Source organism: Monodelphis domestica, chromosome 3, assembly GCF_027887165.1.
Source record: "Monodelphis domestica isolate mMonDom1 chromosome 3, mMonDom1.pri, whole genome shotgun sequence".
Taxonomy (NCBI): Eukaryota; Metazoa; Chordata; class Mammalia; order Didelphimorphia; family Didelphidae; genus Monodelphis; species Monodelphis domestica.
The window spans coordinates 458,302,074-458,327,014 of NC_077229.1; the positions used below are offsets into that span (position 1 = coordinate 458,302,074).

Genomic DNA, 24,941 nt, shown 5'->3' on the forward strand with positions numbered 1-24,941 from the left:
GCTATTTCTTTTGAGTTTGTTTACATTCTCTGACCACATATTGCCTGGGGAATGACTTCTGATCATATATTTCTTGGATATTGTAACCCCAAAATAGTTATTTGATATAAAACATCTTTCTTAGCTGAAAACTTCCTCTTTCCATTAATTTTGAATGTCTTAACACTTTGGCCACTCTCATTCTCTTTCCACCAGAACTCAGATTCTGCCTCTGGGTTCGAGAGTTCTTATAAGTAAGCTTGCTTTTGTCTTGTCTTTCTAAGAACCAGGTCATTGCTGCCTTCCTCCCTTATCTCATTTCCTGTTTCAGATTATAAACTTCTTGAGAATAGGGACTATCCTATTTGTATCACAGTTCTTAAGACATGCCTACTACATAGCAAGGGCTTAATACACACGTTTTCATTCACTGTGGTCTCTAACACTGGAATTACTGGGTCATATGAGATGGATATTTTAGTTACTCTCATTGAAAAATTCAAAATTACTTTTCAGAATGGTTGGATCAACTCATAGCTCTACCAACAGTACATTAATGTGCCTGTATTTCCACAGTCATTCCAATATTGACGATTTTCATTTTCTTATCTGTCAATTTTGTTGAACATGAAATTTCCATTTCAAAAAAATTTGTATTTCTTTTTTAGTGATTTAGAGCATTCTTTCATAGAGTTGTTAAATAGTTTGCAACTTTTCTCTTGAGAACTGTTTGTTCATATCCTTTGACCACTTATTTATTGGTAAATTATTGTGGTTTTATGTACAAGGTCACCCCAAAGGCTTGTTAGTAGTTTTTAAGTCTTAATAGCTTAAATCTTTAATAGTTTTAAAATCTTGACTTTTGGAATACTTGACTTTAATGTTAGTTTTCTCCATACCTTGGATATTAATATTAGTCCCTTAAAAAGTTATTTGAAATGAAATTTTCTCTCAAGTCAAAAGTTCTCCTCTGTATTCTAATTTCATCTTTTCAGTGATCAGTCTATTAATGTGCAGACAGCTGAGTCAATCCTATCATTTGACTTTTCCTTCTTCCACAACATAACCATTACCAAATCCTATTAATTATAATTCTTCATTTTCTCTTGATTCTGTCTCCTTTCTATTCCTGTGGTAACTGCTCTATAATAGGTCCTGCCGTCTTCACTACATGGACATACATAGACTATGGTTACATCTTCCTAATTGGCTCCTTACATTAAACTTATTTCCTTCAACCGAAACTTTATGCTGTTGCTTGATTAATATTCCTTATACTCAATTCTGTCCATGGTCTTCCTCCGCTCAACAGTCTTCAATGGTTTCCTATCCCCTATGAAATAAAAGTCCACCTTTTAAGCTTGGCATTCAAGGTTCTTCTCAACCTGACACTTTTCCAGCCCCATCTTGCCCTACTCCTCTCCTTGTGGACCACATGTTATAGCTGTGTTGACTTAACTCCACAGTATCCTTAACACAATCTAGAGTTTCCCTACCTTTGTGCTTTTGATCATATCTACAACAGTGCCCTTTCATTTCTCTTTTTTCAATATTCTGTTCAAAAGTCCAGTTCAAAATCCACTTCCTTCAAAAAGAATTCCTTACATTCCTCAGTTAAAGACTATCTTTCTGTCACTGGATTACAGTTTTTATAGCGGAGGAACCTTGGAATTGATTTGTTTTTTTCAAATATACAAGAGGTAATAAGTAGAATAGGCATAATTTGAAGTGGAGTCCACTAACTTATTAACTTATTTTGTTCTGTGCTCAAACTGCACTTTAAGATTTTCAAATAGTTATATATAAGTATAGTTATTTTAGAGTCCTGATGTTTTCTTTATATATATTTTATACATCCTGGCCAAATTATCTTTGCATCTTCTTCAGGATATAAGTAAATGTTTTGCATATAACAGGTTTTTTTTTTAATTCCAAAAATGAACAAATGAAAGTGCACTTGGTGATGAATGTAATACCCTATTTTTAGCATGTTGTTTTACTATTTTTGTATAGGATATGAAAATATTACTTTAAAAGGATGTAGCATGTCCATTAGTTGATTTTCATTACTATTTGAAGTAATACAAAACATTATTATTTTAACTACAGACTTGAATAAATTAGTACAAAAAAGATATTATAATGGTAAGATTTATTATTTTTATTTGTAGGCACTATAAATACACTCAGTAATGTATAATCTATGAAATATGCTCCCAAATGAAAATGACTTAAGCCATATTCATATTTTTGATGATTCCGTAAAAGAGTGAATGCCAAAAAAAATTTCTTGAAGTCATAAATCAATTCAGTAATACAAGAGGAAAGATTTTAATAGGCTTTTCATAATATATAGTTTTAGTATAACACTTCAAGGTCACCTGTCAAATCCATCTTTTAATTTCATAAAGTACCCATAAATGGAAAACTCCACTTTATTTTAAAAATGGAAGAAAATGTAATGGAGGATTATAAAATCAATTTACACAGAGTAAGCGATTTTCATAATGTAAATATTTAATTTTAATTTACTAATTGCTGGATGATATTCATGGAAGACATGATTAGAACATTCTGATATTAGCAACATACCCAGTTTTATTTTTGTCCAAGATGCTGGGAGCTAAGGATCTGATGTATGCACAGGTACATATAAGCAGCAAAATGACTGTCAGCAGGCTCTGAAAGTTGAAAATGGCAGACTAAAAAGAGAGAGAGAGAAAAAAAGAAAATTTCAATTTCATAACAACATATTTTGATACCTTTAAAATTTTAAATAATGTTTCTGATATATTTCATATTGAAGAATAAGAGAGTGCTGACCTTGGAATCAGGAAGACCTGGATTCCAATTCTGCCTTGGATAATTACTGGCTAAAGTCACTTGACTTCTGTGAGCTTCTCTGTAAAATGACGGTGCTAGATATGATCCTATGAACTAACGAATGACAACACCATGCTTAAAGAAATCATACATTTCTCCAAAAGTAAGTAGGAAGCTGGTTTGATTGACAAATTTTACAATGAGTTATAGAGTAGAGATTTTATTATATTTATGGTAATGATGTTTTGAGGCTGTGGATAAATTTGCATGTAGGAGAGATGTTTTCCGCAAAAACATATCTAGTGACTATATTAGAAATTAGTGAAATAAATGAACAGATTATATCTTATGTATTATAAATATAATAAATTTCATGGAAAAAATACTATCTCAGCCTAATCTTTATCTCCTTATAGTTTAATATTCACTTCTATATAGTATATGCAGCAGTCAGATAACCACTGAAATAAAGAAGGCATTCCTATATGCAACAAATGTATGCAGGGTGGTAAGAGGGCAGAAGAAATTTCATGGTATTCTATAAGTTTGTAAAACTTTCTATATGGTCTTAAAGGAATTTAAAGGTGTTGATGAAACTACTCCTGAATTAATTTTCATAGGATCACAAATATAAGAGATGGAAAGTCAAGTCCAAACTTTACATTTTATAGATAAGGAAACTGAGGTTAAGATAGCTAAAATGCTTTAAACCCTTCAATACAGCAGCATATGGTACATTCACAAAGATTACCATGTACTAGGGAATAAAAACATGGCAAACAAGTGCAAAAAAGCAGAAATAATAAATGCAGCATTTATTCTCAGACCACAATACAATACAATAAAAATAGTAATTAGTAAGGGTACATGGAGAGCCAAATCAAAAATTAATTGGAAATTAAATAATGATTCTACAAAATTGATTAAAGAACAAATCATAGAAACAATTAATAATTTCTTCGAAGAAAATGACAATGCTGAGACATCCTTTCAAAATCTATGGGATGCAGCCAAAGCAGTACTCAGGGGGAAATTTATATCCTTGAGTTCATATATTAACAAATTAGGGAGGGCAGAGGTCAACGAATTGGACATCCAAAACAAAAAACTTGAAAGTGAACAAATTAAAAATCCCCAGATGAAAACTAAATTACAGAGCCTAAAAATTAAAGGAGAAATGAATAAAATCAAAAGTGAAAGAACCATTGAATTAATAAGACTAGAAGTTGGTATTTTGAAAAAAAAATTAAAATAGACACAGGAAAGAAGAAAACCAAATTAACAGTATTCAAGATGAAAAGGGAGATCTCACTTCTAATGACGAGGAAATTAAGGCAAACATTAAAAACTACTATGCCCAATTATATGGCAATAAATATGGCAATCTAGGTGATATGGATGGATATTTACAAAAATATAAATTGCCTAGACTAACAGAGGAAGAAATCGACTACCTAAACAACCCCATATCAGAAAAAGAAATTGAACAAGTCATCAAAGAACTCCCTAAGAAAAAATCCCCAAGACCTGATGAATTCACAAGTGAATTCTATCAAACATTCAAAGAACAACTAATCCCAATACAATACAAACTATTTGACATAATAAGCAAAGAGGGAGTTCTACCAAATTCCTTTTATGAAACAAATATGGTGCTGATTCCAAAGCCAGGCAGGTCAAAAACAGAGAAAGAAAACTACAGAGTATTCTCTTTAATGAACACAGATGCAAAAATCTTAAATACTAGAAAAAAGACTCCAGCAAGTGATCACATGGGATTTATACCAGGAATGCAAGTATGGTTCAATATTAGGAAAACCATCCACATAACTGACCACATCAACAAGCAAACCAACAAAAATCACATGATTATCTCAATAGATGCAGAAAAAAGCCTTTGACAAAACACTCATTCCTATTGAAAACACAAAACAGCATAGGAATAGGAGGGCCTTTCCTAAAAATAACAAACAGCATATATCTAAAAGCATCAGCAAATATCATCTGCAATGGGGATAAATCAGAAGCATTCCCAATAAGATCAGCAGTGAAACAAGGATGCCCATTATCACCTCTACTATTTAACATTGTATTAGAAACTCTAGTAGTAGCAATTAGAGAAAAAGAAATTGAAGGGATTAAAATAGGCAATGAGGAGACCAAGCTATCACTCTTTGCGAATGATATGATGGTCTACTTAAAGAATCCTAGAGAATCAACCAAAAAGCTAGTGGAAATAATCAACAACTTTAGCAAAGTTGCAGGATACAAAATAAACCCACATAAGTCATCAGCATTTCTATATATTTCCAACACATCTCAGCAGCAAGAATTAGAAAGAGAAATTCCATTTAAAATCACCCTAGACAATATAAAATACTTAGGAATCTGTCTGCTGAGACAAACACAGGAACTATATGAACACAACTACAAAATACTTTCCACACAATTAAAACTAGATCTAAATAATTGGGAAAAGAATTGTTCATGGGTAGGACGAGCTAACATAATAAAAATATGAATCCTACCCAAACTTATTTACTTGTTTAGTGCCATGCCCATGGAACTACCAAGAAACTTATTTTACTGAATTAGAAAAAAACCATAACAAAGTTCATTTGGAAGAATATAGGATCAAGGATATCCAGGGAAATAATGAAAAAAAATGTGAAGGAAGGTGGCCTAGCAGTACCAAATTAGCAAAGGAAATTTATGAATGTTGGAGGGGATGTGGCAAAATTGGGATATTAATGCATTGCTGGTGGAGTTATGAATTGATCCAGTCATTCTGGAGGGCAATTCCCTTCAGTTAAACTTTCTTTGGTGGTATTTTTTCCAAATTGAGAGTATAATCTTCATGAGAGCAGGAACTATGTAGATTTTGTATTCCTATCTCCAGTGCTTAGAAGAGTGCCTAGCACAAAGTGAACTTAATGATGCATTTTAATTCATTCAATTGGCATATAAATTGCAGGTAAAATGGCACTTCTTAAAAATATATATATATTTCTAAAGGACTTAAAAAGGCAAGAATCATTCCATTTTGTAGCAAACTTCATTTTTTTTTTGGTAAAGGTAAATTTTAGTATAGATTGTTAGAATTAAAGATTTTCAAAATTCTATGTAACATTTTTACTACTAAAGTAGGAGTATGAGGAAATTACTGAGCTTAAAAACACGACAAAAAAATGCCCCCAAATAATTATTGCTAAGTATAAAAGACTAGCCTTCTAAATTGCCATGCCATTTTAGACAATACGAATTTTAAAAAATACTATTTAGTTTTTCCTGTATGAATTACTAGGTAATAGGGATAGGGACCAGACCTATAATTTCAGTGGTTTAAGTAACTCTTGGTGCAGAATTTCTTCTATCAACATAGGCTGAAGATGGTGATAATGGGCAATGGGGTAAATTTTATTCTCATTGGAACTGGCTCAGAGGGGGCATATTATCCATACCCAGCTTGGTAAATCTAGCTTACTCTATAGTAAAGTAAGTGGCGAATAAGAAAAGGGGGCAAAGAGATAATGGACAAATAGACTTGTATAAAAATATTCATAGCTGCGCTCTTTGTGGTGGCCAAAAACTGGAAAACGAGGGGGTGCCCATCAATTGGGGAATGGCTGAGCAAATTGTGGTATATGTTGGTGATGGAATACTATTGTGCTAAAAGGAATAATAAAGTGGAGGAATTCCATGGAGACTGGAACAACCTCCAGGAAGTGATGCAGAGCGAGAGGACCAGAACCAGGAGAACATTGTACACAGAGACTAATACACTGTGGTATAATTGAACGTAATGGACTTCTCCATTAGTGGCGGTGTAATGTCCCTGAACAATTTGCAGGGATCTAGGAGAAAAAAACACTATTCATAAGCAAAGGATAAACTATGGGAGTGGAAACACCGAGGAAAAGCAACTGCCTGAATACAGCGGTTGAGGGGACATGACAGAGGAGAGACTCTAAATGAACACTCTAATGCAAATATTATCAACATAGCAATGGGTTCAAATCAAGAAAACATGTAATGCCCAGTGGATTTACGCGTTGGCTATGGGGGGTGGGGGGGAGGAAAAGAAAATGATCTATGTCTTTAATGAATAATGCTTGGAAATGATCAAATAAAATATTAAAAATAAAAAAAGATAAAAAATAAAAACTGAAAAAAAAGGGGGCATGTTAATAAAAGTTAGGGTGATTTGGAGGCATTGGTTAGAAATAAACATTCGTGAGTAAGGGCAGAGTAAAAAAGAGAGAGTAGGAACAAAAGGTGGAATGCAAAATGAATTTTGATTAGTGTTTGTATAAAGGAAATAAATCAAGATTAGAAGGGAAACAGGGAAAAAAATTCACAACAAATTTCTCAGTCTTATTTCTCAATTATAGAAGAGTACCTAAGTCAAATTTATTAGAAAATAATTCATTTCCGATTAAGAAATGATTGAAGGTTATGAATAAGCAGTTTTCAGATCAAGATATCAAAGCTATAGTCAAGAAAAAAATTTCTAAATGACTACTGATTAGAGAAATGCAAATTAAAACAATTCTCAGGTACCATGTCACATCTTCCACATTGGCTAATATGATAGCAAAGGGAAATAATAAATATTGGAGAGAAGGGGCAAAATTGGGACATTAATGCATTTTTGGTGGAGTTGTGGATTTATTTGACCATTAAGGAAAGCAATTTGGAAGAATGCCCAGTTTGGAACTGTGTATACACTTTGATCCTATAATACCACTGTATACCACAAATATTAAAAAAAAAATTTGGGGGGGAAAAAGGACCTAATTGTACAAAAAGGTTTATAGTAGTTCTTTATGTGGTGGCAAAGAATTGAAAATTGAGGGGAATGTCAATCAAACAAACTGTGGTATATGATTGTGATGAAACACTTCTGCACTATAAGAAATGAAGAGGATGATCTCAGAAAAAAATGAAAAAACCCACATGAATTGATGCAGAGTGAAGTAAACAGAACCAGGAGAACACTGTACACAGTAATAGCAATATTATATGATTATGAACTGGGAAAGACTGAGAAATATTCTGAGAAATACAATGATCCAAGACAATTCTAAAGGACTTAAAACAAAGAATGCTATTCATCTCTAGAGAAAGAACTAATGGAGTCTGAAGATTGAAGCATATTATTTTTCACTGTTTTTCACTTTGTGTGTTCTTATTTTTGGATTTTGATTTTATGAGTATTCTCTTCAAATGTAACAAATATGGAAATATTTTGCAAGATCATACATGGATAACCCAGATCAAAATGCTTGCCATCTAAAGAAGGGAAGAAGGAAAAAGGGAGAGAGACAATTAGGACATTATAATTTTGGAAAATGTATTGATGCAATTGGGGGGGAGGGGGAAGAGACACAGAGCTCTGCAAGGTGATGGGGAAGGGAGTATATTCCAGGCATGGACAATAGTCATTGCAGATGCACAAAGGTGAGATGGAACATGAAAAGAGAAGCCACCTTCTGGCTTGTCTAGTCTACAGAGTTCAGGAGCGGGGCAATATTAAATAAAGTTGGAATGAATGACAGGTTGGGACCAGGTTGTTGAAGGGCTTTAAAAGCTTCAACTGAGAAATATACATTTTTCCTAGTGACAACAGGAATATAATGGAGTTGATCTTATATAGGAGTGGCATGGTCAAACCTGTCTTTGAGAAAAAGCACTTTGGCAGCAGTTCAAAACAGTTGAAAGGATTCAAAAGGCAAAAGCCTTGAGACAGATCAATTAGGAGGCTGCCTCACAAATCTAGGCAAAGAAATTAAGAGGGTTTGAACTAATGTGGTAACTTGTTTTAAGTGGAGAGATGCAGTGTTGAAAGAGAAGTAGAAATGGTAAGATTTAGCTCCTGGATTACATATATAGGACAAGAAAGGGAAAGGGAAAATATTACTTAGGTCATGAACCTGAGAGACTAGAAATACTGTTGATGCCTTTGACAGTAATAAGGAAATCTGGACAAGGACAGAATCTGAGAGGAAAGAGAATTAATTCAGTCTGGACATATTAAATTTTAATTATTTCTTGGATATCTAGTTTAACATGTCCAATAGGCATGTAGTAATACAGGACTAACACATGGGAGAGAGACTATGTTCTTCTAAAAAACAGAATTAAGATGAAGGAGACTGTTTTATAATATGTTGGGACCTCCCTATTCTAGTTCTTTTACATTTTAATGTGTTCATTTTCTGTAATTTGTTGAACCAAGACTTGATTTAAACGTGTACTCTCATTTGTTGCTTCAAGAGAGCTATAATGCTAAGTAAAAAAATCCCAACTCAATAAAAAGTATAAACATCTGAATGTGTGCATTCCTGGGAAAGAAAGCTAATAAGTATTTTATGTATAATCTTGGTAAGCAAAGGTATCATAGTGTAAGGACAAACCTAGGCCAACTTTTGACATTCCTTATGTTTTTATGGTCTTAAAAAACAAAACAAAACTATCTTAGGTCTATGGCATCCCAACTAAAAGGTAAGCTTGGAGATCCTAATTCATGGATAATATATATTCTTCAGAAACAATATGACCAGAAGGATATGACATAGCAAAAAGCCTGTGAATAATGGGAGACCTAACTAACAAGAAATTTCAGGGTCTATAATAGTTCTCTATAGCAAGACATCCAATTTTAAGTGGGAAATAACTATAATGTTTAGGCCCTAGACAATATAATGTGCCTTAAATAACAAGTCTAAGAAATAATATTTCACAAGGTTGGCAAACACCAATTAAATAAAAGATACCAAATGCTTCATTATTATTAAATATTTATTATGTATTATACATTGTTATTATAAAATATGTACAGGATATTTTCCTGGTCCAGTTTTTAAATATTATCTTCAAACAAAAGACTATAAATTGTTACTGAGGAATAAGTAAGTTTTTCATAAATGTAACACATTTTTGAAATCCACATTAAAGTGTGGACTTGAAATACACATATCTGTTAAAATGCATATTGAAAAACTGTTAGAAATTACTTAATAATTATTTCAAAAATCTCATTCACTTTCACACATAGCTCAACACTGAGAGAATATGTAATTAGCTCTGCATAGATTATGCATCTCATAACTCTTTTGGTCTCAATATGCACTATGAAATTTCTATCAGTTCACTTTATTCACTTTAATATTCTCATTTCTCATCTTTAATACATTGCCATAAAACACTGATTCTCTGCAGGCCCTCAGGCATCAATTAACATGGATACTAGCATGAATATAGTAATCCAAATTAAAGTCAGACCCTTGGTCATATCACTATTTAACATAATATGTAGCTCACAATTTTAATTTTTGTGGGAGAAGAGGGCTTACTTTCCCCTTCATAGTAAGTCTTTTTAGATTTTATATTTATCAGAAGCATGAGTGAAGTCTGACTTAATCATGCCTGTTTTCCTAAGTTCTAGAAAACAAAGTAATGTAGAAGAGTTGTGAGTTCTTTAAATTACTTTTAAAATTTATATAGATTTTGACCCAAAAGTATCAAGCAAAATTTAAAGCTATCTATGTAGATCAAAGGAGTTTTTCACAATAGTGCTTTCCTTTTTTTTTTTTTAAAGAACAAGCACTAGCATTCAGAGATAGAAACTGAAACCTGGATTTTCATCTTTTGGATTCTGCCACAGATTCTGTTGTCTGGACATACTGGTCTTAATGATGACACTTTGCTAGGGTGAGGGTGCTGGAATTGGAGTCAGAAAGATATAAGTTCAAAATTCTCCTTTAGACCCTTATTAGCTATATGACTATCAGCAAAGAAATTATTTCTTTAAGCTTATTTCCTCATGTGTAAAATGGAGGGGGAAAAACAGCATGAAACTCCATAGATACACTGGCAGGTTCAAATGACAATGAATGAGGAAAAGTATGTAATGCACTAGACAATCTTTAAAGGACTAGAATGAAAGCTATCATTGTTAGTATTAGTATCTCTTCCACATATGGAAATGTTAACTGTGAAACAGAAAACCAGAAATCTCACTATAATGACTTTATTACCTTTCCTTTAGATAGTTCTTACTATATAAATCTTATTATATAAAATAATTATATAAATTATATATGAACATTATATAATTATATAAGATAATATAAAATAAAAACAAATCTATAAGTACATATTTATATATAAAATTATATACAAAATTATATAAACATTAATGATTGATGCTCAGTTGATACTGGCTATTATAGGAGCTTGTTATTTGAGAGAGACAGAGAGAGACAAAGAAAGAAAGAAGACAGTAAATTAAATCTTAAGCAATATAATCTCAGAAAAAAAAAATCATGCAAGCCATATTATTAAAGAGGTATGGGTGGAATTCCTGGTTCAAATATAATTTAGAAAGAAGTTCTAGCAAATTTTCAAAGAGCAAGCAATGCTTCAGCTACAAATCTTAACTGAAAATTCTACGCAACTTTAAAAGAGCATAAAAATATGGAATTGATGCCCAATCCAGGGAGGGATACGGTAGAGAAAGATAACAATAAATCAATTTGAATGAAAAATCCAGATGGAATCTCAGCAGAGAATCTATAAGTAATATATTAAAAATTATCTCTTAAGACCAATCTAGTTTAAGGATATAAAAGTAAATTATCAGAAATCAATTAGTATAATAATTCAAATAAACAACCCAAACCACATAATTATGTCAAGTGATGAAAAACGCTTTGACAAAATTTTTTTTAACATGTTAAAAACAGGAAAAAGACCTTCAGTATAATCAAAATTATCTATCTAAAGCCCACCACTGGCAATATTTGTTTTCAAAGACTGCTTTCTTTATAAGTACATTGATAAAGTAAAGATATTTTTCTCCATTTTAAAAGGATACCAAGAGCACTACTGTTGCTTGCTATAGGAACAAAAGAGAAAATATAATCCAGACCCATAGGTTGGGGAAGTGCTTGATAAGGGATAAGACTTGATACTTTTTTTTTCCCCATACCAAAAGGGAACTCCCTCTACCACTATAGACCTTTGGTGGCTTCTATGATCTTATAATCTTTTAGTATTAAGAGATAAAATGATTTGTTTGGGCTAAAAAGGCAGTCATTTTGGAAGTAGAACTCAAATCCAGGTCTTCCTGTTTTTGAGGACATTTTCTATACATTATTGCATGCTGCTTTTTGAAGATTTGCTATATTCAAAGTATAAATACTCTCCCCAAATAGAAAAAAAACCATTCCTATTTGCAGATATCTTTATAGTGCAATGCCAGGAATACATACTTTGTAATTGCTTATTGCTTGACTGATTTACTTTTAAAAATCTCAGGGATCAAACATATAAACTACTTGTAAGCCAGTTAATGGCTTCAGTAAAATACAGCATACAAAGAAATTCTACAAAATCTTTGACTAAAGTCATTGGTACTTTACAATATAAATTGTGGGGTGGGGGACTAGGGACTGTTAATATCCTTTGTTTACTTTGGCTTTCTGAAGGCCAACTTATACAATAGGTGCTAAGTAAATACTATTTATTGAATAGCTGATTTAAGAATTTCCCAGATTCAGAGACACTGTTTTTGGGAAATTATGCTGGTATCTAAATGTTCATAAATATCCATTATAAAGAAAAACTGTAAGTGAGTATTCATTCTCTTTAAGAAACTGAAGCTATAGATCTTTTAGAAACTTTAAAATAGCAGACAAATTTAGTGAACATATATATGTATTATACATATACATATTTCCTTTTATGGACAAACATCACCCCATTTCATATGGAAGAAATTTTTCCCCTTCTTTAGAAAACAAGGAAATTAAGACAAATGAAACAAAATAAAAACAAGAATGAAATCACAAAAATGAGTCAACACTCATGATATAATTATTGTGAAAACTATTAAGTTAAGAAATAGGTCAGGTTTTTGTCATTTGCAAAAAAAGTAGGCCAGCATTTCCAAAGTAGTTTCTACTTTTAAATTCATTATATGGATGAATATAGAAATGTGTTTTGCATGATAGTATTGTATAACTTACATCAAATTGTTTACTATCTTAAGGAAGGAGTATTTCTTGATAAGAGGCCAAATACATTTTTTGACTACATGGAACTGTTTTGTATATAAAAATGATTAAAGGTCAATACTATTTTACGATGATCTTTGATAATTAATTTCAAAACATTCTTATCGCCTTGATAAAGCACAGTGTATACAGGGTCATAACAAATATACTGCAGAATAAGAGAAATACATTCTGGGATTGGAAATGAGGATACCTGGGTTGGTATCCTAGTTCTGATACTTAACTTTTCCCTATAAAATAGTGATAATAATCCCTCTAGTATATATCTCAGAGGATTATCCTGAAGGTCTAAAGAGATAATGTATTTATGATAACGTAAATCTTAAATATCTGTATAGGTAAGCTAATTATTTTAAAGTGTTATAATTAAAACTTTTCAGTAATTTAGGCATGTTTCCCCAATAAAGTTTAATTCGTCATTTTATGGTACCAGAAACTTACATTTATAATAGTTTTCTACTGTTATTTATAGTCTATTTAGATTACCATTTTTTATAGGAAAGATTTGGTTAAGAATCCAAGAATTCAGATGCTTCAGTCAGATTTGGTACTATCTTATTATGGGTTATAAAATTTCCTAATATTTAGGCCTTGAAATAAAATTACATACCACAAAGCATCTTTATTGTTCACCAAAATAACTCAGTTGTCATTTGTAATATACAAAATGGGGCTACTTGACAATTGATTCACTGGGTCTTGTGATCTGTCCTATAATTGACATATGCAAAGGTAGATAATAAAGCAGTAAAAGAATGGTCAATAATGGATCAAAATTTTTCCCCTCAGGCGGAAAAAAACACTCAGCTTTTGCTAAATAGGAATGAAAATGTATTTTTAAAAAGGACAAAAATTTATGTAATTTAAAAAAATTATATTCATTAACATCTTATAACTCAATTCTCTCCTTACTGGTACTCTATACAAAGCACATTTTATATCTCCTTCAAAAGGGTTTAGTAAATGAAATAAAATTCCCTCAGATAGATCTAGGATCTTAGGATAGTATTAAAATAAACTTTCAGAAGAGCTACATATTCCTCAGTGGACTCCAACTTCCTTTCTCCCCAACCCCCCCAGAAATAAAAGTTAAAAAAATTTAGTTGGGATGTACTTCTAAAGAGACTATTAAGCAAAGATTTTAACATATTATAGGAGCTTTTTCAAATAAATCAAACTCAAGTATTGTCTTTACAGTTAAATACAAGACAACACTTGAAAAGTATGCAAAACTTTAGTTTTTTCCTTTCCCTCTAAATGAGGAATTTTTGGTTCAAGATACTACTTATTAGCAATATTCAAAAGCTTTTTTGCTACTACTTAAAATACTGATATCAAATGAGTTAGTGTGTAGGTTTTTGGGAGTATGATTTTTGCTTTTAAAGAAACAATATGCCCCTCTGGTAAAGGTCCTATTTTCTTCTCTGAGTAGGAATGTTATAAATATATGAAGTCTACACATGTATACAATGTACCATATACAGCTGCTACACTTGCCTATAACATTTAAGGTGAAAAGGAGTGACCAGTTTTAAACATGGTAAATATTATGCCAATTATTATTGCTCTAGAATCTAAAAAGAGAAGATATGTCTGGATTTAATGCTGAGTAATAAAAATTTTTTGAGGTGAATAATTCCCTTTATCTTACTCTGCTGGTTTGGCATTCCACATCAACTTCCATTTCTCTTTTGTACCTTCAACAAACAGTATGCCCTGGTCAGCTCCAATCAAAGGATATATTTAGAATTGGAATGTGCAATAGGGACAGTGTAGCAGATAAGGGAACTGAGGTCCCTCAAAGTTAAATGTTTTTGCCCCCAAACTACAAAAAAGTAAGAGGGCCAGTATTTGGAACCAGGTTCCAGTACTCAAAAAACTCATACACTTTTAAAATGCCACTACTATGCTTTAACTTATCAAATCTCAGGAAGCTGGCCTTATAGCCCAGTACTCATTTCTTATATTTTATATCTTATAAAATGTATATAATTACTGATTTCTACTAATTTTTTCTGGAATAGCATCTAAATTTTATTATTAAAACACTCATTCCAAGACAGAGGGCAGATATGCAGCCTGTTTTTTGACAAGCTAACACAGGAATCTGTTGTGCTTAAATAGACCAATGAGTTACAAGGGCCTTTTTGTTTCTTTTTCAAGAATTGGGGGAAGAAGGAGGGAGAAAAACGTATATATTCATTATAATATTAAGGAGGAAGGGGGAAACTTCTTCACATATTTACCAGGGCTCAAACTAAGTTATAGGACGAAAATTAAAGGATCATAAATTTAAAGTTATATAAGTTAGAACCTATTTTCTAAAGTACTACATTTTAGACACATTAAACACAATTCTCGAGTTGTAAATGACTTCAGTACTGGTTCTAGTAGAACTATGTCATGTGTGATGTGCTGTAGGTATAATACTCTATATACTAGGTACTAAGAATAATGGTCAATGACAAAGTCATTATTACTTAAAAAGCTTACAACAATTAAGAAAAGTGTGCTTGCTAATCTCCCTTCTAGTTCTAAATCCAACTTTTATTAAATTTAGTTTTAGTATAATAAGAGCATGAGGATATAATCCTTGGTTTTTCTTTATTTTGCAAAGTGTTACAAAGTCATGGTAGTTCATTTGGCATTGTAAACTAAGGTAAAGTAATTGTAGGGCTAGTCTTTATTGCAGCTATATTAGGTATGCTGCCAAACTCAGATCTGCAATCAATGCTAGCATGTCAAAAATGGTGAGAAGTGAAATCTGGGTTATCCAAAGGTACAACTGATGGATTCTCCAGAACTACTGGCATCATTGACCCACAATAGTTGTTTCTTGTTATACAACTTGAGACTCAATATATGTGAGGATAAAATATGTTTTTGCAAATACAAAGATTTTTCAGGATTCTTTTTTAATCTGAAAGAAATTTGCTAAAGGACTATGAGGATATGCTGTAAAAGGATGGTCAGGTTACAAATTCTAAAAATAATAAAATCTAATTGAATGGTCTACTCCAGTGATTTCAATTCTGCTTTTCCAACCTACAATACTTCCAAATTATTTGAGAAATCAAAATATGTACACATAAAGTACAGTATAAAAAATACTGTTCTTAGAGAAAGGAGAGATGTGGTTGGGAATCTGACTTCTGATATTTAGTAATTATATGACATTAAGCTGTTTGCAATGATTCTTCTCTTCCCTGATCCTTAGATTCTTCGCCTGCAAAATAAGAAGAGGGGGTTGGTAGCTTCTGAGATCCTTTTCACCTTTAAAAATCTCTCTACCTTTCTCATCTGTAAAATTACAAAAATAACTAGTTACCTCCTCACCTGAGGAAGCCTTTGTAAATCTCCATATGCCACTTAATTGTCAGGTATCCCTTGAGCAGGAATCCTTTTTATATTTGTGTTTGTTCTCTAGGACATAAATTGGTAAAAAAAATGGGATTTTTAAAATAAATAAAATCAAATGATTTTATAGTATCAACTCTAATTGGGAATCATGGTTTTAGTCCATATTTTTCCAAATGTGTGGCCTGAAGGAAGTTTTGTTTATTTTTCCCCAAATACATACAAAAACAATTTTAAAAAAATTTGAGTTCTGAATTCTCTCCCTCCATTCTTTCTTCCTTCTCTGAGATGGCAAGCAATTTGATCTAGGTTATATATGTTATTATGTTAAACTAATTTCAATAACTGTCACATTGTGGAAGACACATCCAAAAACAGAAAACAAAAACATGAAGAAAATAAAATGAAAAATAGTACGCTTTGATCTGCTTCCAAATGTTCTTTCTCTGGAGGTAGTTAGTAGTTTTCATCACGAGTTCTTTGCATTAGTTGTCTTGGATCACTTATTGCTGAGAATAGCTGACATTCACAGTTTGTTATTGTACAATACTGCTGTTACTGTGTACAGTATTCTGGTTCTGTTTACTTCACTCTTATCAGTTCATATAAATCTTTCCAGGTTTCTCTGAAATCATCCTGTTTGTAATTTCTTACATTACAATGGTATTCTTAACGATCATAAACCACAACTTGTTCAGTCATTCTCCAGTTGATGAGACATCCACCCAGAGGGAATATTATACTGGAACCTGGTCCAGTCAGTTAATTAGTCAAAAAGTATTAAACTATTAAGTACCTATTATATGCCAGGCCCTGTGTTAGACAAGGAGAAGCTAAAATTAAAATTTTAAAAAGTTCATTTCATCGAGGAATTTACATTCTAACGTTCATAATGATAATTCCCCAATCTTTTATTTTTAGTATTTTGACTTATCACAATGATCAAAAGCAACAAGGTTCTCATTAATTCTGGTGAAGTTTTTATTGTTGTTGTGGCTTCTTCTGCCTTAAAGGATTTTAACTTCATAAGCCTATTGCTGTATTTATATTAGAATTGCCAAATACATAAAATTGTTTCTTTCACCTTACATCAAAATATTTGGGTCTTATTAGATGACTGTATCCTCTGCTATGACACAGAAGATTTTTGTAGCTGAGATTCTCAGAAGAGAAATTCATTTAACCTCACATGATGTAATGTTCCATTTTTGAATCATTTCTGGAATTAAACTTTTCTGAACTATTTCCTAAGCTAATAACATTAATTATCTCTAGGTTACCTCAGGAATGTGTCTGGATTCACACTCAAGAAGATGCCTAGACAGTGATTCATTTTTTAGAAATGTCTAAAATGAGCCTAATTTGAACCCTCCTCATTCAAACTTCCCCAAATGCAATTTTACCTATTTCAGTTATCCTGTGGCAATGGAAAAATAAAAAGTACAAGAAAGAAAGACTAACAATTTGACAGATGTTTCTACTATCTACTTGTATCTTACTATTATATTTTATATCTGACAGCAAAAAAAAAATCACTATAGCAATTATGTTTTAACTCAAATGACACAAAGACTATTGGCACATGAATCTTGAAAGTTGACAAGTAGAGAAGCAGCCTTATTAGTTTGATTTAGGCAACATTAATTTAAACACAATTTATATAATACCTTTAGATTATGATACTAAATTAGTGAAACTAGAATTATGCCCTTTACTTATTATGAGAAGAGCCAAAAGACATAATTTTTATGTAGTTATGAAATGTGGAATTAAAGAGCAATGGTTTTCCATTTAAAAAAAAATTTGTAAGAAAATGAGTAAATCAGGGGGCAGCTGGGTGGCTCAGTGGATTGAGATTCAGGCCTAGAGATGGGAGGTCCTATGGCTCAAATCTTATCTCAGACACTTCCTCGCTGTGTGATCCTGGGCAAGTCACTTGACCTTCATTGCCTAGCCCTTACCACTCTTCTGCCTTGGAACCAATACACAGTATTGATTCCAAGATGGAAGGTAAGGGTTTAAAAAAAAAAAGAGTACATCAGAAGGCTTTCAGATAAAACAGTGTCAAAGGTTGCAGAAGAGCCCAGGTCTCACATATACATTCCAGCAATGATCTAAATAAGGCACCAGACTGAATAATGATATAAAAATTCAAAAAGAAACACCAGTAAGTTCCTTCATCCAGCCTGAGATAGTATAAAACGACAGTGAAATGTATTGCTAGGAAAAATCAGCATGAACTCAGATGAAAAGGCATGAAATATTGGGCACAGAAAATCTGAAATAATGGGAACAAAAGATCAAGAATTAAATGGAAATAATGAAAGGAGCCTGGGGGTGCCAAATTTCAAACTATATACAACAAAGCAATAATTTTTAAAACTATTTGGTATTGGTTAAAAAAAAAAAAGGTTGATCAGTAGGACCAATTGGGAACCCAAGACAAATGCAAGCATAGTAGTGGAATGTTTAATAAACACAAAGACTTCAACTACTAGGGGGTCACTAGCAGAAATTGCTAGGAAAATTATAAATCATTCTGGCAGAAATTAGGTCAATAACATGTTTTTTCATATAATGCATTAAGCTCCAAATAGATATAGGACCTAGAAATAAAAACCACATCATTTAGAGGCAAAGGGAAGGAGATCCCCCATTCACAACTATGGAAAAGGGGAAGAGTTCTTGACAAAATGAAAGAGAGGACAACAGGTAATAAAATGAACTATTTTGATTATATAGAATTAAGAAGTTTTTATACAAAATCAATACAGCTAAAATGAGGTAATTGGAAAAAATATCTTTGCAAGGAGTTTCTCTGACAAAGACTCACTATCAAGATAATACAGAGGAGCAGCTGGGTATTTCTGTGGTTAAAGCCAGACCTTAAGATATAAAGGTTCTGGATTCAAATTTAACCTTAGTCACTCCCTAGCTTTGTGAATCTGAACAAATCACTTAAGCCCCAACAGCCTAGGCCTTGCTGCTCTTCTGTCTTCCCAATTGACATATGGTCAAAGGATATAAACAGGCAGTTCTCAAAATAATAAAAGCAAGTTATTAACAACCATATAAAAATGCTCCAAATAACTGAAGAAAAGCAAATTAAAATAATTCTGAGGTGTGGAGCAATGGGAAGTAAAGGTTGAAAGGGATGATTGACAGGGTCTTGAGACCAGAATCTTCTTGAACCTGGTTCCCACTGCTTACAGGTGCTACCTCACAAACATCACATTGACAAAGATTACAAAAAGGGAAATGGCAATTGTTGGAAGGGTTTACGGAAGGACAGGAAAATTAATGCATTATTGGCAGAGATGAGAATTGGTCTAACAATTTTAAGAAAACAGATTAAAATTACTCATACCACTAAATTGGGATTCCAAAATGCCCCATACTTACAAAAATATTCATAGCAATCCTTCAATGTAGCAAAAAACAGGAAACAAAGTAAGTTCCTAAAAACTGTGGACTGGTCAAACAAATTATGCCATATATAATGGAACATTACTGTACCTGAAGAATGTTGAAAGGGATGGATTCAGAGGAACTAGAGAATGCTTTTAGGAACTGATGCAAAGCAAAGTGAGAAGGACTAGGAGAATAATTTATATAATGGCACCATTGTAAAGGAAAACAACGGATTTAGTAACTGCTCAATTCAATCAATATACATTCAGGGCTCCAGAAAGTTGCTGATAAAGCAGGTTTCTTACCTCTTATCAGGCATGGCCAAAGTGTGGATTTCTCTTAAATGATTATGCAAACTTGTTATATGGGATGATTTTTTTTTTTTAGGAGGATGGGTTGAGAAGGGGAATAATGACAAAAAAATACAAGAGCACCAGAGAAGCATTTAAAGAAAATGTAAAGAAGAGGTCCAGGGAGAAAACACAGAAATAGTTTTGTAATATGCCAAATTAAAAACAAAGAAGTTGTTCATAATAAGATTTGAAATTCCATAAACAATCTTATTTCTCTTCTTTGTACATTGAAAGGTTCATTGCCAGTGGCCATGGCATAGTGTGTCAAGTTCAGAAAAACAATTAAAAAATGACAACTACTAAGAAACTTCCTAGAGTTACCTTGATATTTGTTAAAGGACCAAGTTTATTCACCATGATAAAGAATCTTAATCTAAGGGTATCTAGCAGTATAGAATCTGGTTAGATAAAACAGGACTTGTTCTTTAGTGAATAAGTTTGAAATATTAAGTTTCTACCCAAAGAACTGTACTGGGTGGAGTTAAGATTAACTTTCCTGATTAAAAGGACTGAAACCTACTTTTGTAAATGTTAGCTTAAAAAAATTTGATTTCATTGCCTGAATAAACTAGTAAGGAAACTGATTAGTATATGCTCTGTGATTTATAATAGTAAGAATTCCCCTGGGGGGGTACAGTGGATCATAAATCCAGTAGGAGTCAGAAGTGGGGCAAATACCAAAATCCTCTGATATTTAATACAATGAACAATTCTAAATATGTAAGAAACTGTAATAGATCCTGTCCTCATTCAAATAGTTTTTATGTCCTTATTTCAAGACTTATCTTTACTTAAATTTACTTGGCCTTCCACTTTTTCTTAGTGGGTATGTTTGTGGGAGAGGTGGGGAACAAGGCAACCAAGGTTACAGGTCGAGTTCTTATACAGGTCACACTACTTAGAAAACCATTTTAGTGATAGAAAGCTTAAGGATTCATTGTTGCATGAAGTTCAACAGGGCCAATAATAATAATAACTTGTTTCAGCGAAGCGCTGGGGCTTGCCTGAAAAACTCTCCATTCTGTCCCTAATCCCGGACTCGGCTCCCTTTTCCCCACCTTCTCCAGGAATCCTTCGTAGGGTGGGGGGCCCCGCTGCCTCCCCTCCAGCCGTTCCCTTCCCAGATCTCCCAGTCCGCGCACTGAAGCCTGCCCAATCTCCATCTCCATCTCCCTCTCACCGCGGGGCAACCGCGACTCACTGCCCGCAGCCAGCCCGCAACAACCCAGCCCCGACCGCGGACCCCCAGACTCTTACCATAGTGAGACCACAGCTACCCCCAGCCACATCACTCTTCCGGGGCAACGGGCGGAAGAGGCGTTTAGTCCCGCCCCGTACTTCTCGATTCGTTCCTTACGCTTCCTGATGATTGGTCCACAGAGAGGACTGGTTTCACGCGTTATGAGGGTGAGGCGCCGCGGCTGGTCTAGCACTTCGGCAAGGGGTTATTCATCTGGCCCTGTGCAGTGACGCAATCGGAAAGAAACTCCTCTGATTGGCTGCGACTCATTCTGCCCTGGGAGCGGGCCTTTTGGAGGAAGCCGGAAGTGGAGACTGAACGAGGTAGGGTCCGGAAGCGGGGGTGTCGCTTTATGAGTTTTCAGGCCTCCCGACCCTTTTCCAGTGTACCCGGTCCTTGCTTACCTTCGATTGGTCACGATTCTCGGGGGCTGCCCCAATTTATCTTAGCAGCACCCCCACAACTTCTGGTGCTGACTTCCTGTCCTCCCTGCATCTCTCCCCTGCCCAGGCTCCTCGGATGTAGGAGCTGGCTAACCTTAACCTCGAGCTAGACAGAGGCCCCTCACCCGTCTCCGGAGGTGCACAGATGTCCGTCTGTCCAACCCCATTCTCCTCCAGGCTGCAGAATGCTAAGAGGCCTCTCTTGAGGGTCGGGGTGGGGAGCAGAGAGCTTAAGAGGAGTACTTGGATTCATGGTTGGGATCTCAAATCCTTTCCTCTGGTCAGCTGTTCTTAAATCATTTGGGAGAGCAATTAAATACTCTATATGCCAGGCACTGTGTAGTAAGACTTCGCGATACACCGAAAGGGATAAATAAATAATTCTGTGTTCCTTAGAGTGCTTGAGCACTAACGAGGAAACAATAAGTAAATTCAAGATGTATGTGGAGTAGATAAACAGAAAGTAATCTTAGAGCATAGGAATAATAGAATAGCCACCAGGAAAATCTGAAGAGGTTTCCTGCTGAGGATGGGATTTGAGCTTCTGGGTAAGCTAGGAGTACCCAAGTGAGGAGGGAAGAGCTTCAGGCATGGGGACACAGATGAAAGAATGTTCTGTGTCAGGAACTTAAGTTCAGTGTAGCTGGATCTTCTGATTTGAGGAAGGGTAATAATAAAATAAGAAAGTTAGAAAAGATCCAGGATGGAGAGAAATGTCAAGAGTAGGCATCTGGTGGGAGGTGGTGAGAGTACATTGAAATCACAAACTTGAGTGACCGGGAAAATGGTAATGTCCAAAACAGTTAAAAAGAATTTCAGAAGATAAAGATTCTGTTTTAGACATATTGAGTCTGAGATGCCTATGGCACATCCAGTTCAAAATGTTCAAAAGGTAGTTGGAGCTCTGGAGATAGCTGAGGATTGGATATATGCATAGCTTATAACTGAACCCATAGGAGCTAATGAAGATCATCAAATGATTGTATAGAAAGAAAAGAGAATAGGGTTAAGGGCAGAAATGTGGTGGACACCCACATTTAGTAGAAGTAACATGGATGGAGATCCAGCAAAGGAGATTGAGGGATGGTCAGGAAGGAGGGAAAAATATAATGGCAAGGAAGGAAAGTATCAAAGAGGAGGTGACCAGAAGTGTCAAATGCTGCAGAGAGGTGAAGAGTGATAAAAACTGAGGAAAAGGCAATTATTTTGGCAGTTAAAAAACCACTGATAACTGGAGAGACAAGTTCTACTTGAATAATGTATTTGGAAGCCAGATTGCAAAGGATTTAGAAGAACCACCCAATATAGAGATGGCTTTTTCAACAAAAAGGGTGGGGAGACAATAGTTATCTAGGATAGTCATTTCACATGAGGAGTATTTTTATGTTTCAAGAATATACAAGCGTATTTGTAAGTGATAAATTTAAACTGTAGTAAGATCACAGAATGTGATTGGGTTTTCCTTCACCTTGTGGAGGGATTGACCTTGGCAAAGAGAAGAGGCATCTAGTCATCTAAGATGGAATTAAAAGAGTAAATAGTGGAGAAAATGCCTGATTAATGTTAGATGAGAAAGGGAGAAGAAAGGCCTCTTTGTGGATGGCCTCATTCTTTTCATTGAGTTATGAAACAAGGCCCTCAACTGAGAGAGTTTGGCATTGTTGTGGGAGGGTTAAGGAAAGACAAGATTTGGAAAAAACTCAATATAGAGAGTGGACTAGCTAACTGATTAGCTATGAGCAGAAATGCTGCAGTGAGAGCACAGCTGGGATTATATAACATAAGTTTGTAATAGACCTAAATCTATTTTTGTATTTTTCTCCAGCTCTGTTCAGCGGCATATGAATAGTTCTAAAGTGGTGGTCAGTGGGAGTAATCTAGCAATGAAGTTTGTCAATATGGGCAGGGGAGTAGGACAGGGGGGCAAAGGATTTGAGAATAGAGGATAGGTGTAGATTTGAACTGGTTTACCAAGAATTTGAGGGAGGGATAGAAAGCTAATGTAACTGGTACAAAGATGACAGCCTGGAAAAGAACTGAAAAGAAAAAAAAATAAAAGTCATGGTGACAACAGAGAATAGGGTTAGGGGTTGTAAGGCATAGAGAGGCTTAATGATAAAAGATTAGAGTTAGAAAAAATAATTTCTGAGATTATAAAGATTGATATGGAATACTGGGTGATGGCAAGATCAAGGTTATTATAATATCTATGAAATTAAGTATAGTATATTCTATATATATATAGTAAATACATAGTCTGTGGGAAAGGAATAGATTGATGAATAGAAAAATTAGGTTATTTGATGGAGCATCACTATGCACGTTGAAATCTTCTTTCTGGGTACAGGAATTGGGGTTGAAAGAAAGATTATGTACCAGGAATTGAATTAATTGAGGAAGGTAAGAAAATGTCCTAAGGGACTTATTAGCTGCCAGGATTTGGATTGGGAAATAAATTTGGATTCATGAACCTGAAAGGAAGAGAGGTATTGCTGAGTGGTAATAATGGAGGGACATTTAGAAGTGGCAAGGCATAGCAAGAAGTATTGTTTTTCCAACCACATTCAGTGACTTGAAGGTAGTAAAGATAATATAGTTAATCCTGAAGAGAGTGGCAAGGGAAACTGTCTTCAAGAGAGGGTCAGAGCTTATTGAGTCTTAGAAAATGGAAAGAGTGAGAAAGGATTAAAGAAGGAAAGGAGTATTCAGAATAGTAGAGGGCAGTGGAAGGTGCAAGCAGATCTGGAGTGGCTCATGGAGGAAATAGGTTTGAAGTTGATGAGAGTAAGGGATCATGTAGCTGGGATGGGGAGTGGGGTTCAGAATCACTGGGACCTGGAGAATATAAGGAGATGGCTATATGCTAAACACTGAAGAATCTAGTCAGAATAATAGTGACTGAAGAGAGATCTGTTGAAGTAGTCAGGGGGCTTCAAGGTCCTCTTTTGACATCTAGTCTTCTGATTGATATTAAGACCTGAAGTCTTGTCTCCTAGAAAACAGGAGGATGAAGTATTGACTGGGCAGTCTGATAGCAGGGTCAGGAGATTGGAGGTGCTTGGTAGGCCCAGGGCTGGAGAAGGCCATGGGACCCTATAGAAGCTAGGTAGTATTGGGGTCTTATCTGGGGTATTATATTGGGCCTGTTGTATTGGAGAAAGTTCTAGGGGCCAAAGACTGGGGGAATGGGCCATTCAAGAGGAAGGTCACAGTTTCTTGTCCTATGGAAGCTCTAAATGCATAAAATGCTGAGGAT

At 34.2% G+C, this 24,941-nt stretch overlaps 2 protein-coding genes across 6 annotated transcripts in view; one reads left to right on the forward strand and one right to left on the reverse strand.

The window, feature by feature from the left end:
* Nucleotides 1–21,262, reverse strand: part of TMEM167A (transmembrane protein 167A) — a 31,935-nt gene extending 10,673 nt beyond the window's left edge. Inside the window, exons 1-2 of the mRNA XM_056824613.1 lie at nt 21,061–21,262; nt 2,572–2,681 (exon numbers count right to left, since the gene is read on the reverse strand). Coding sequence (XP_056680591.1) covers nt 2,572–2,681; nt 21,061–21,171 — 221 coding nt within the window. The 5' untranslated portion in view covers nt 21,172–21,262. The remainder of the gene's footprint in view (nt 1–2,571; nt 2,682–21,060) is intronic.
* A 125-nt stretch (nt 21,263–21,387) lies between these two features.
* Nucleotides 21,388–24,941, forward strand: part of XRCC4 (X-ray repair cross complementing 4) — a 433,707-nt gene continuing 430,153 nt past the window's right edge. For 2 of the 5 annotated variants that reach the window (XR_008917883.1, XR_008917882.1), the window contains exon 1: nt 21,389–21,565. The gene's annotated coding sequence lies outside the window, so the exon portion shown is untranslated. Of the gene's footprint in view, nt 21,566–24,941 lie in introns of all 5 variants that reach the window. The other 3 variants (XM_056824611.1, XM_007487350.3, XM_007487355.3) reach the window with 2 other exon arrangements.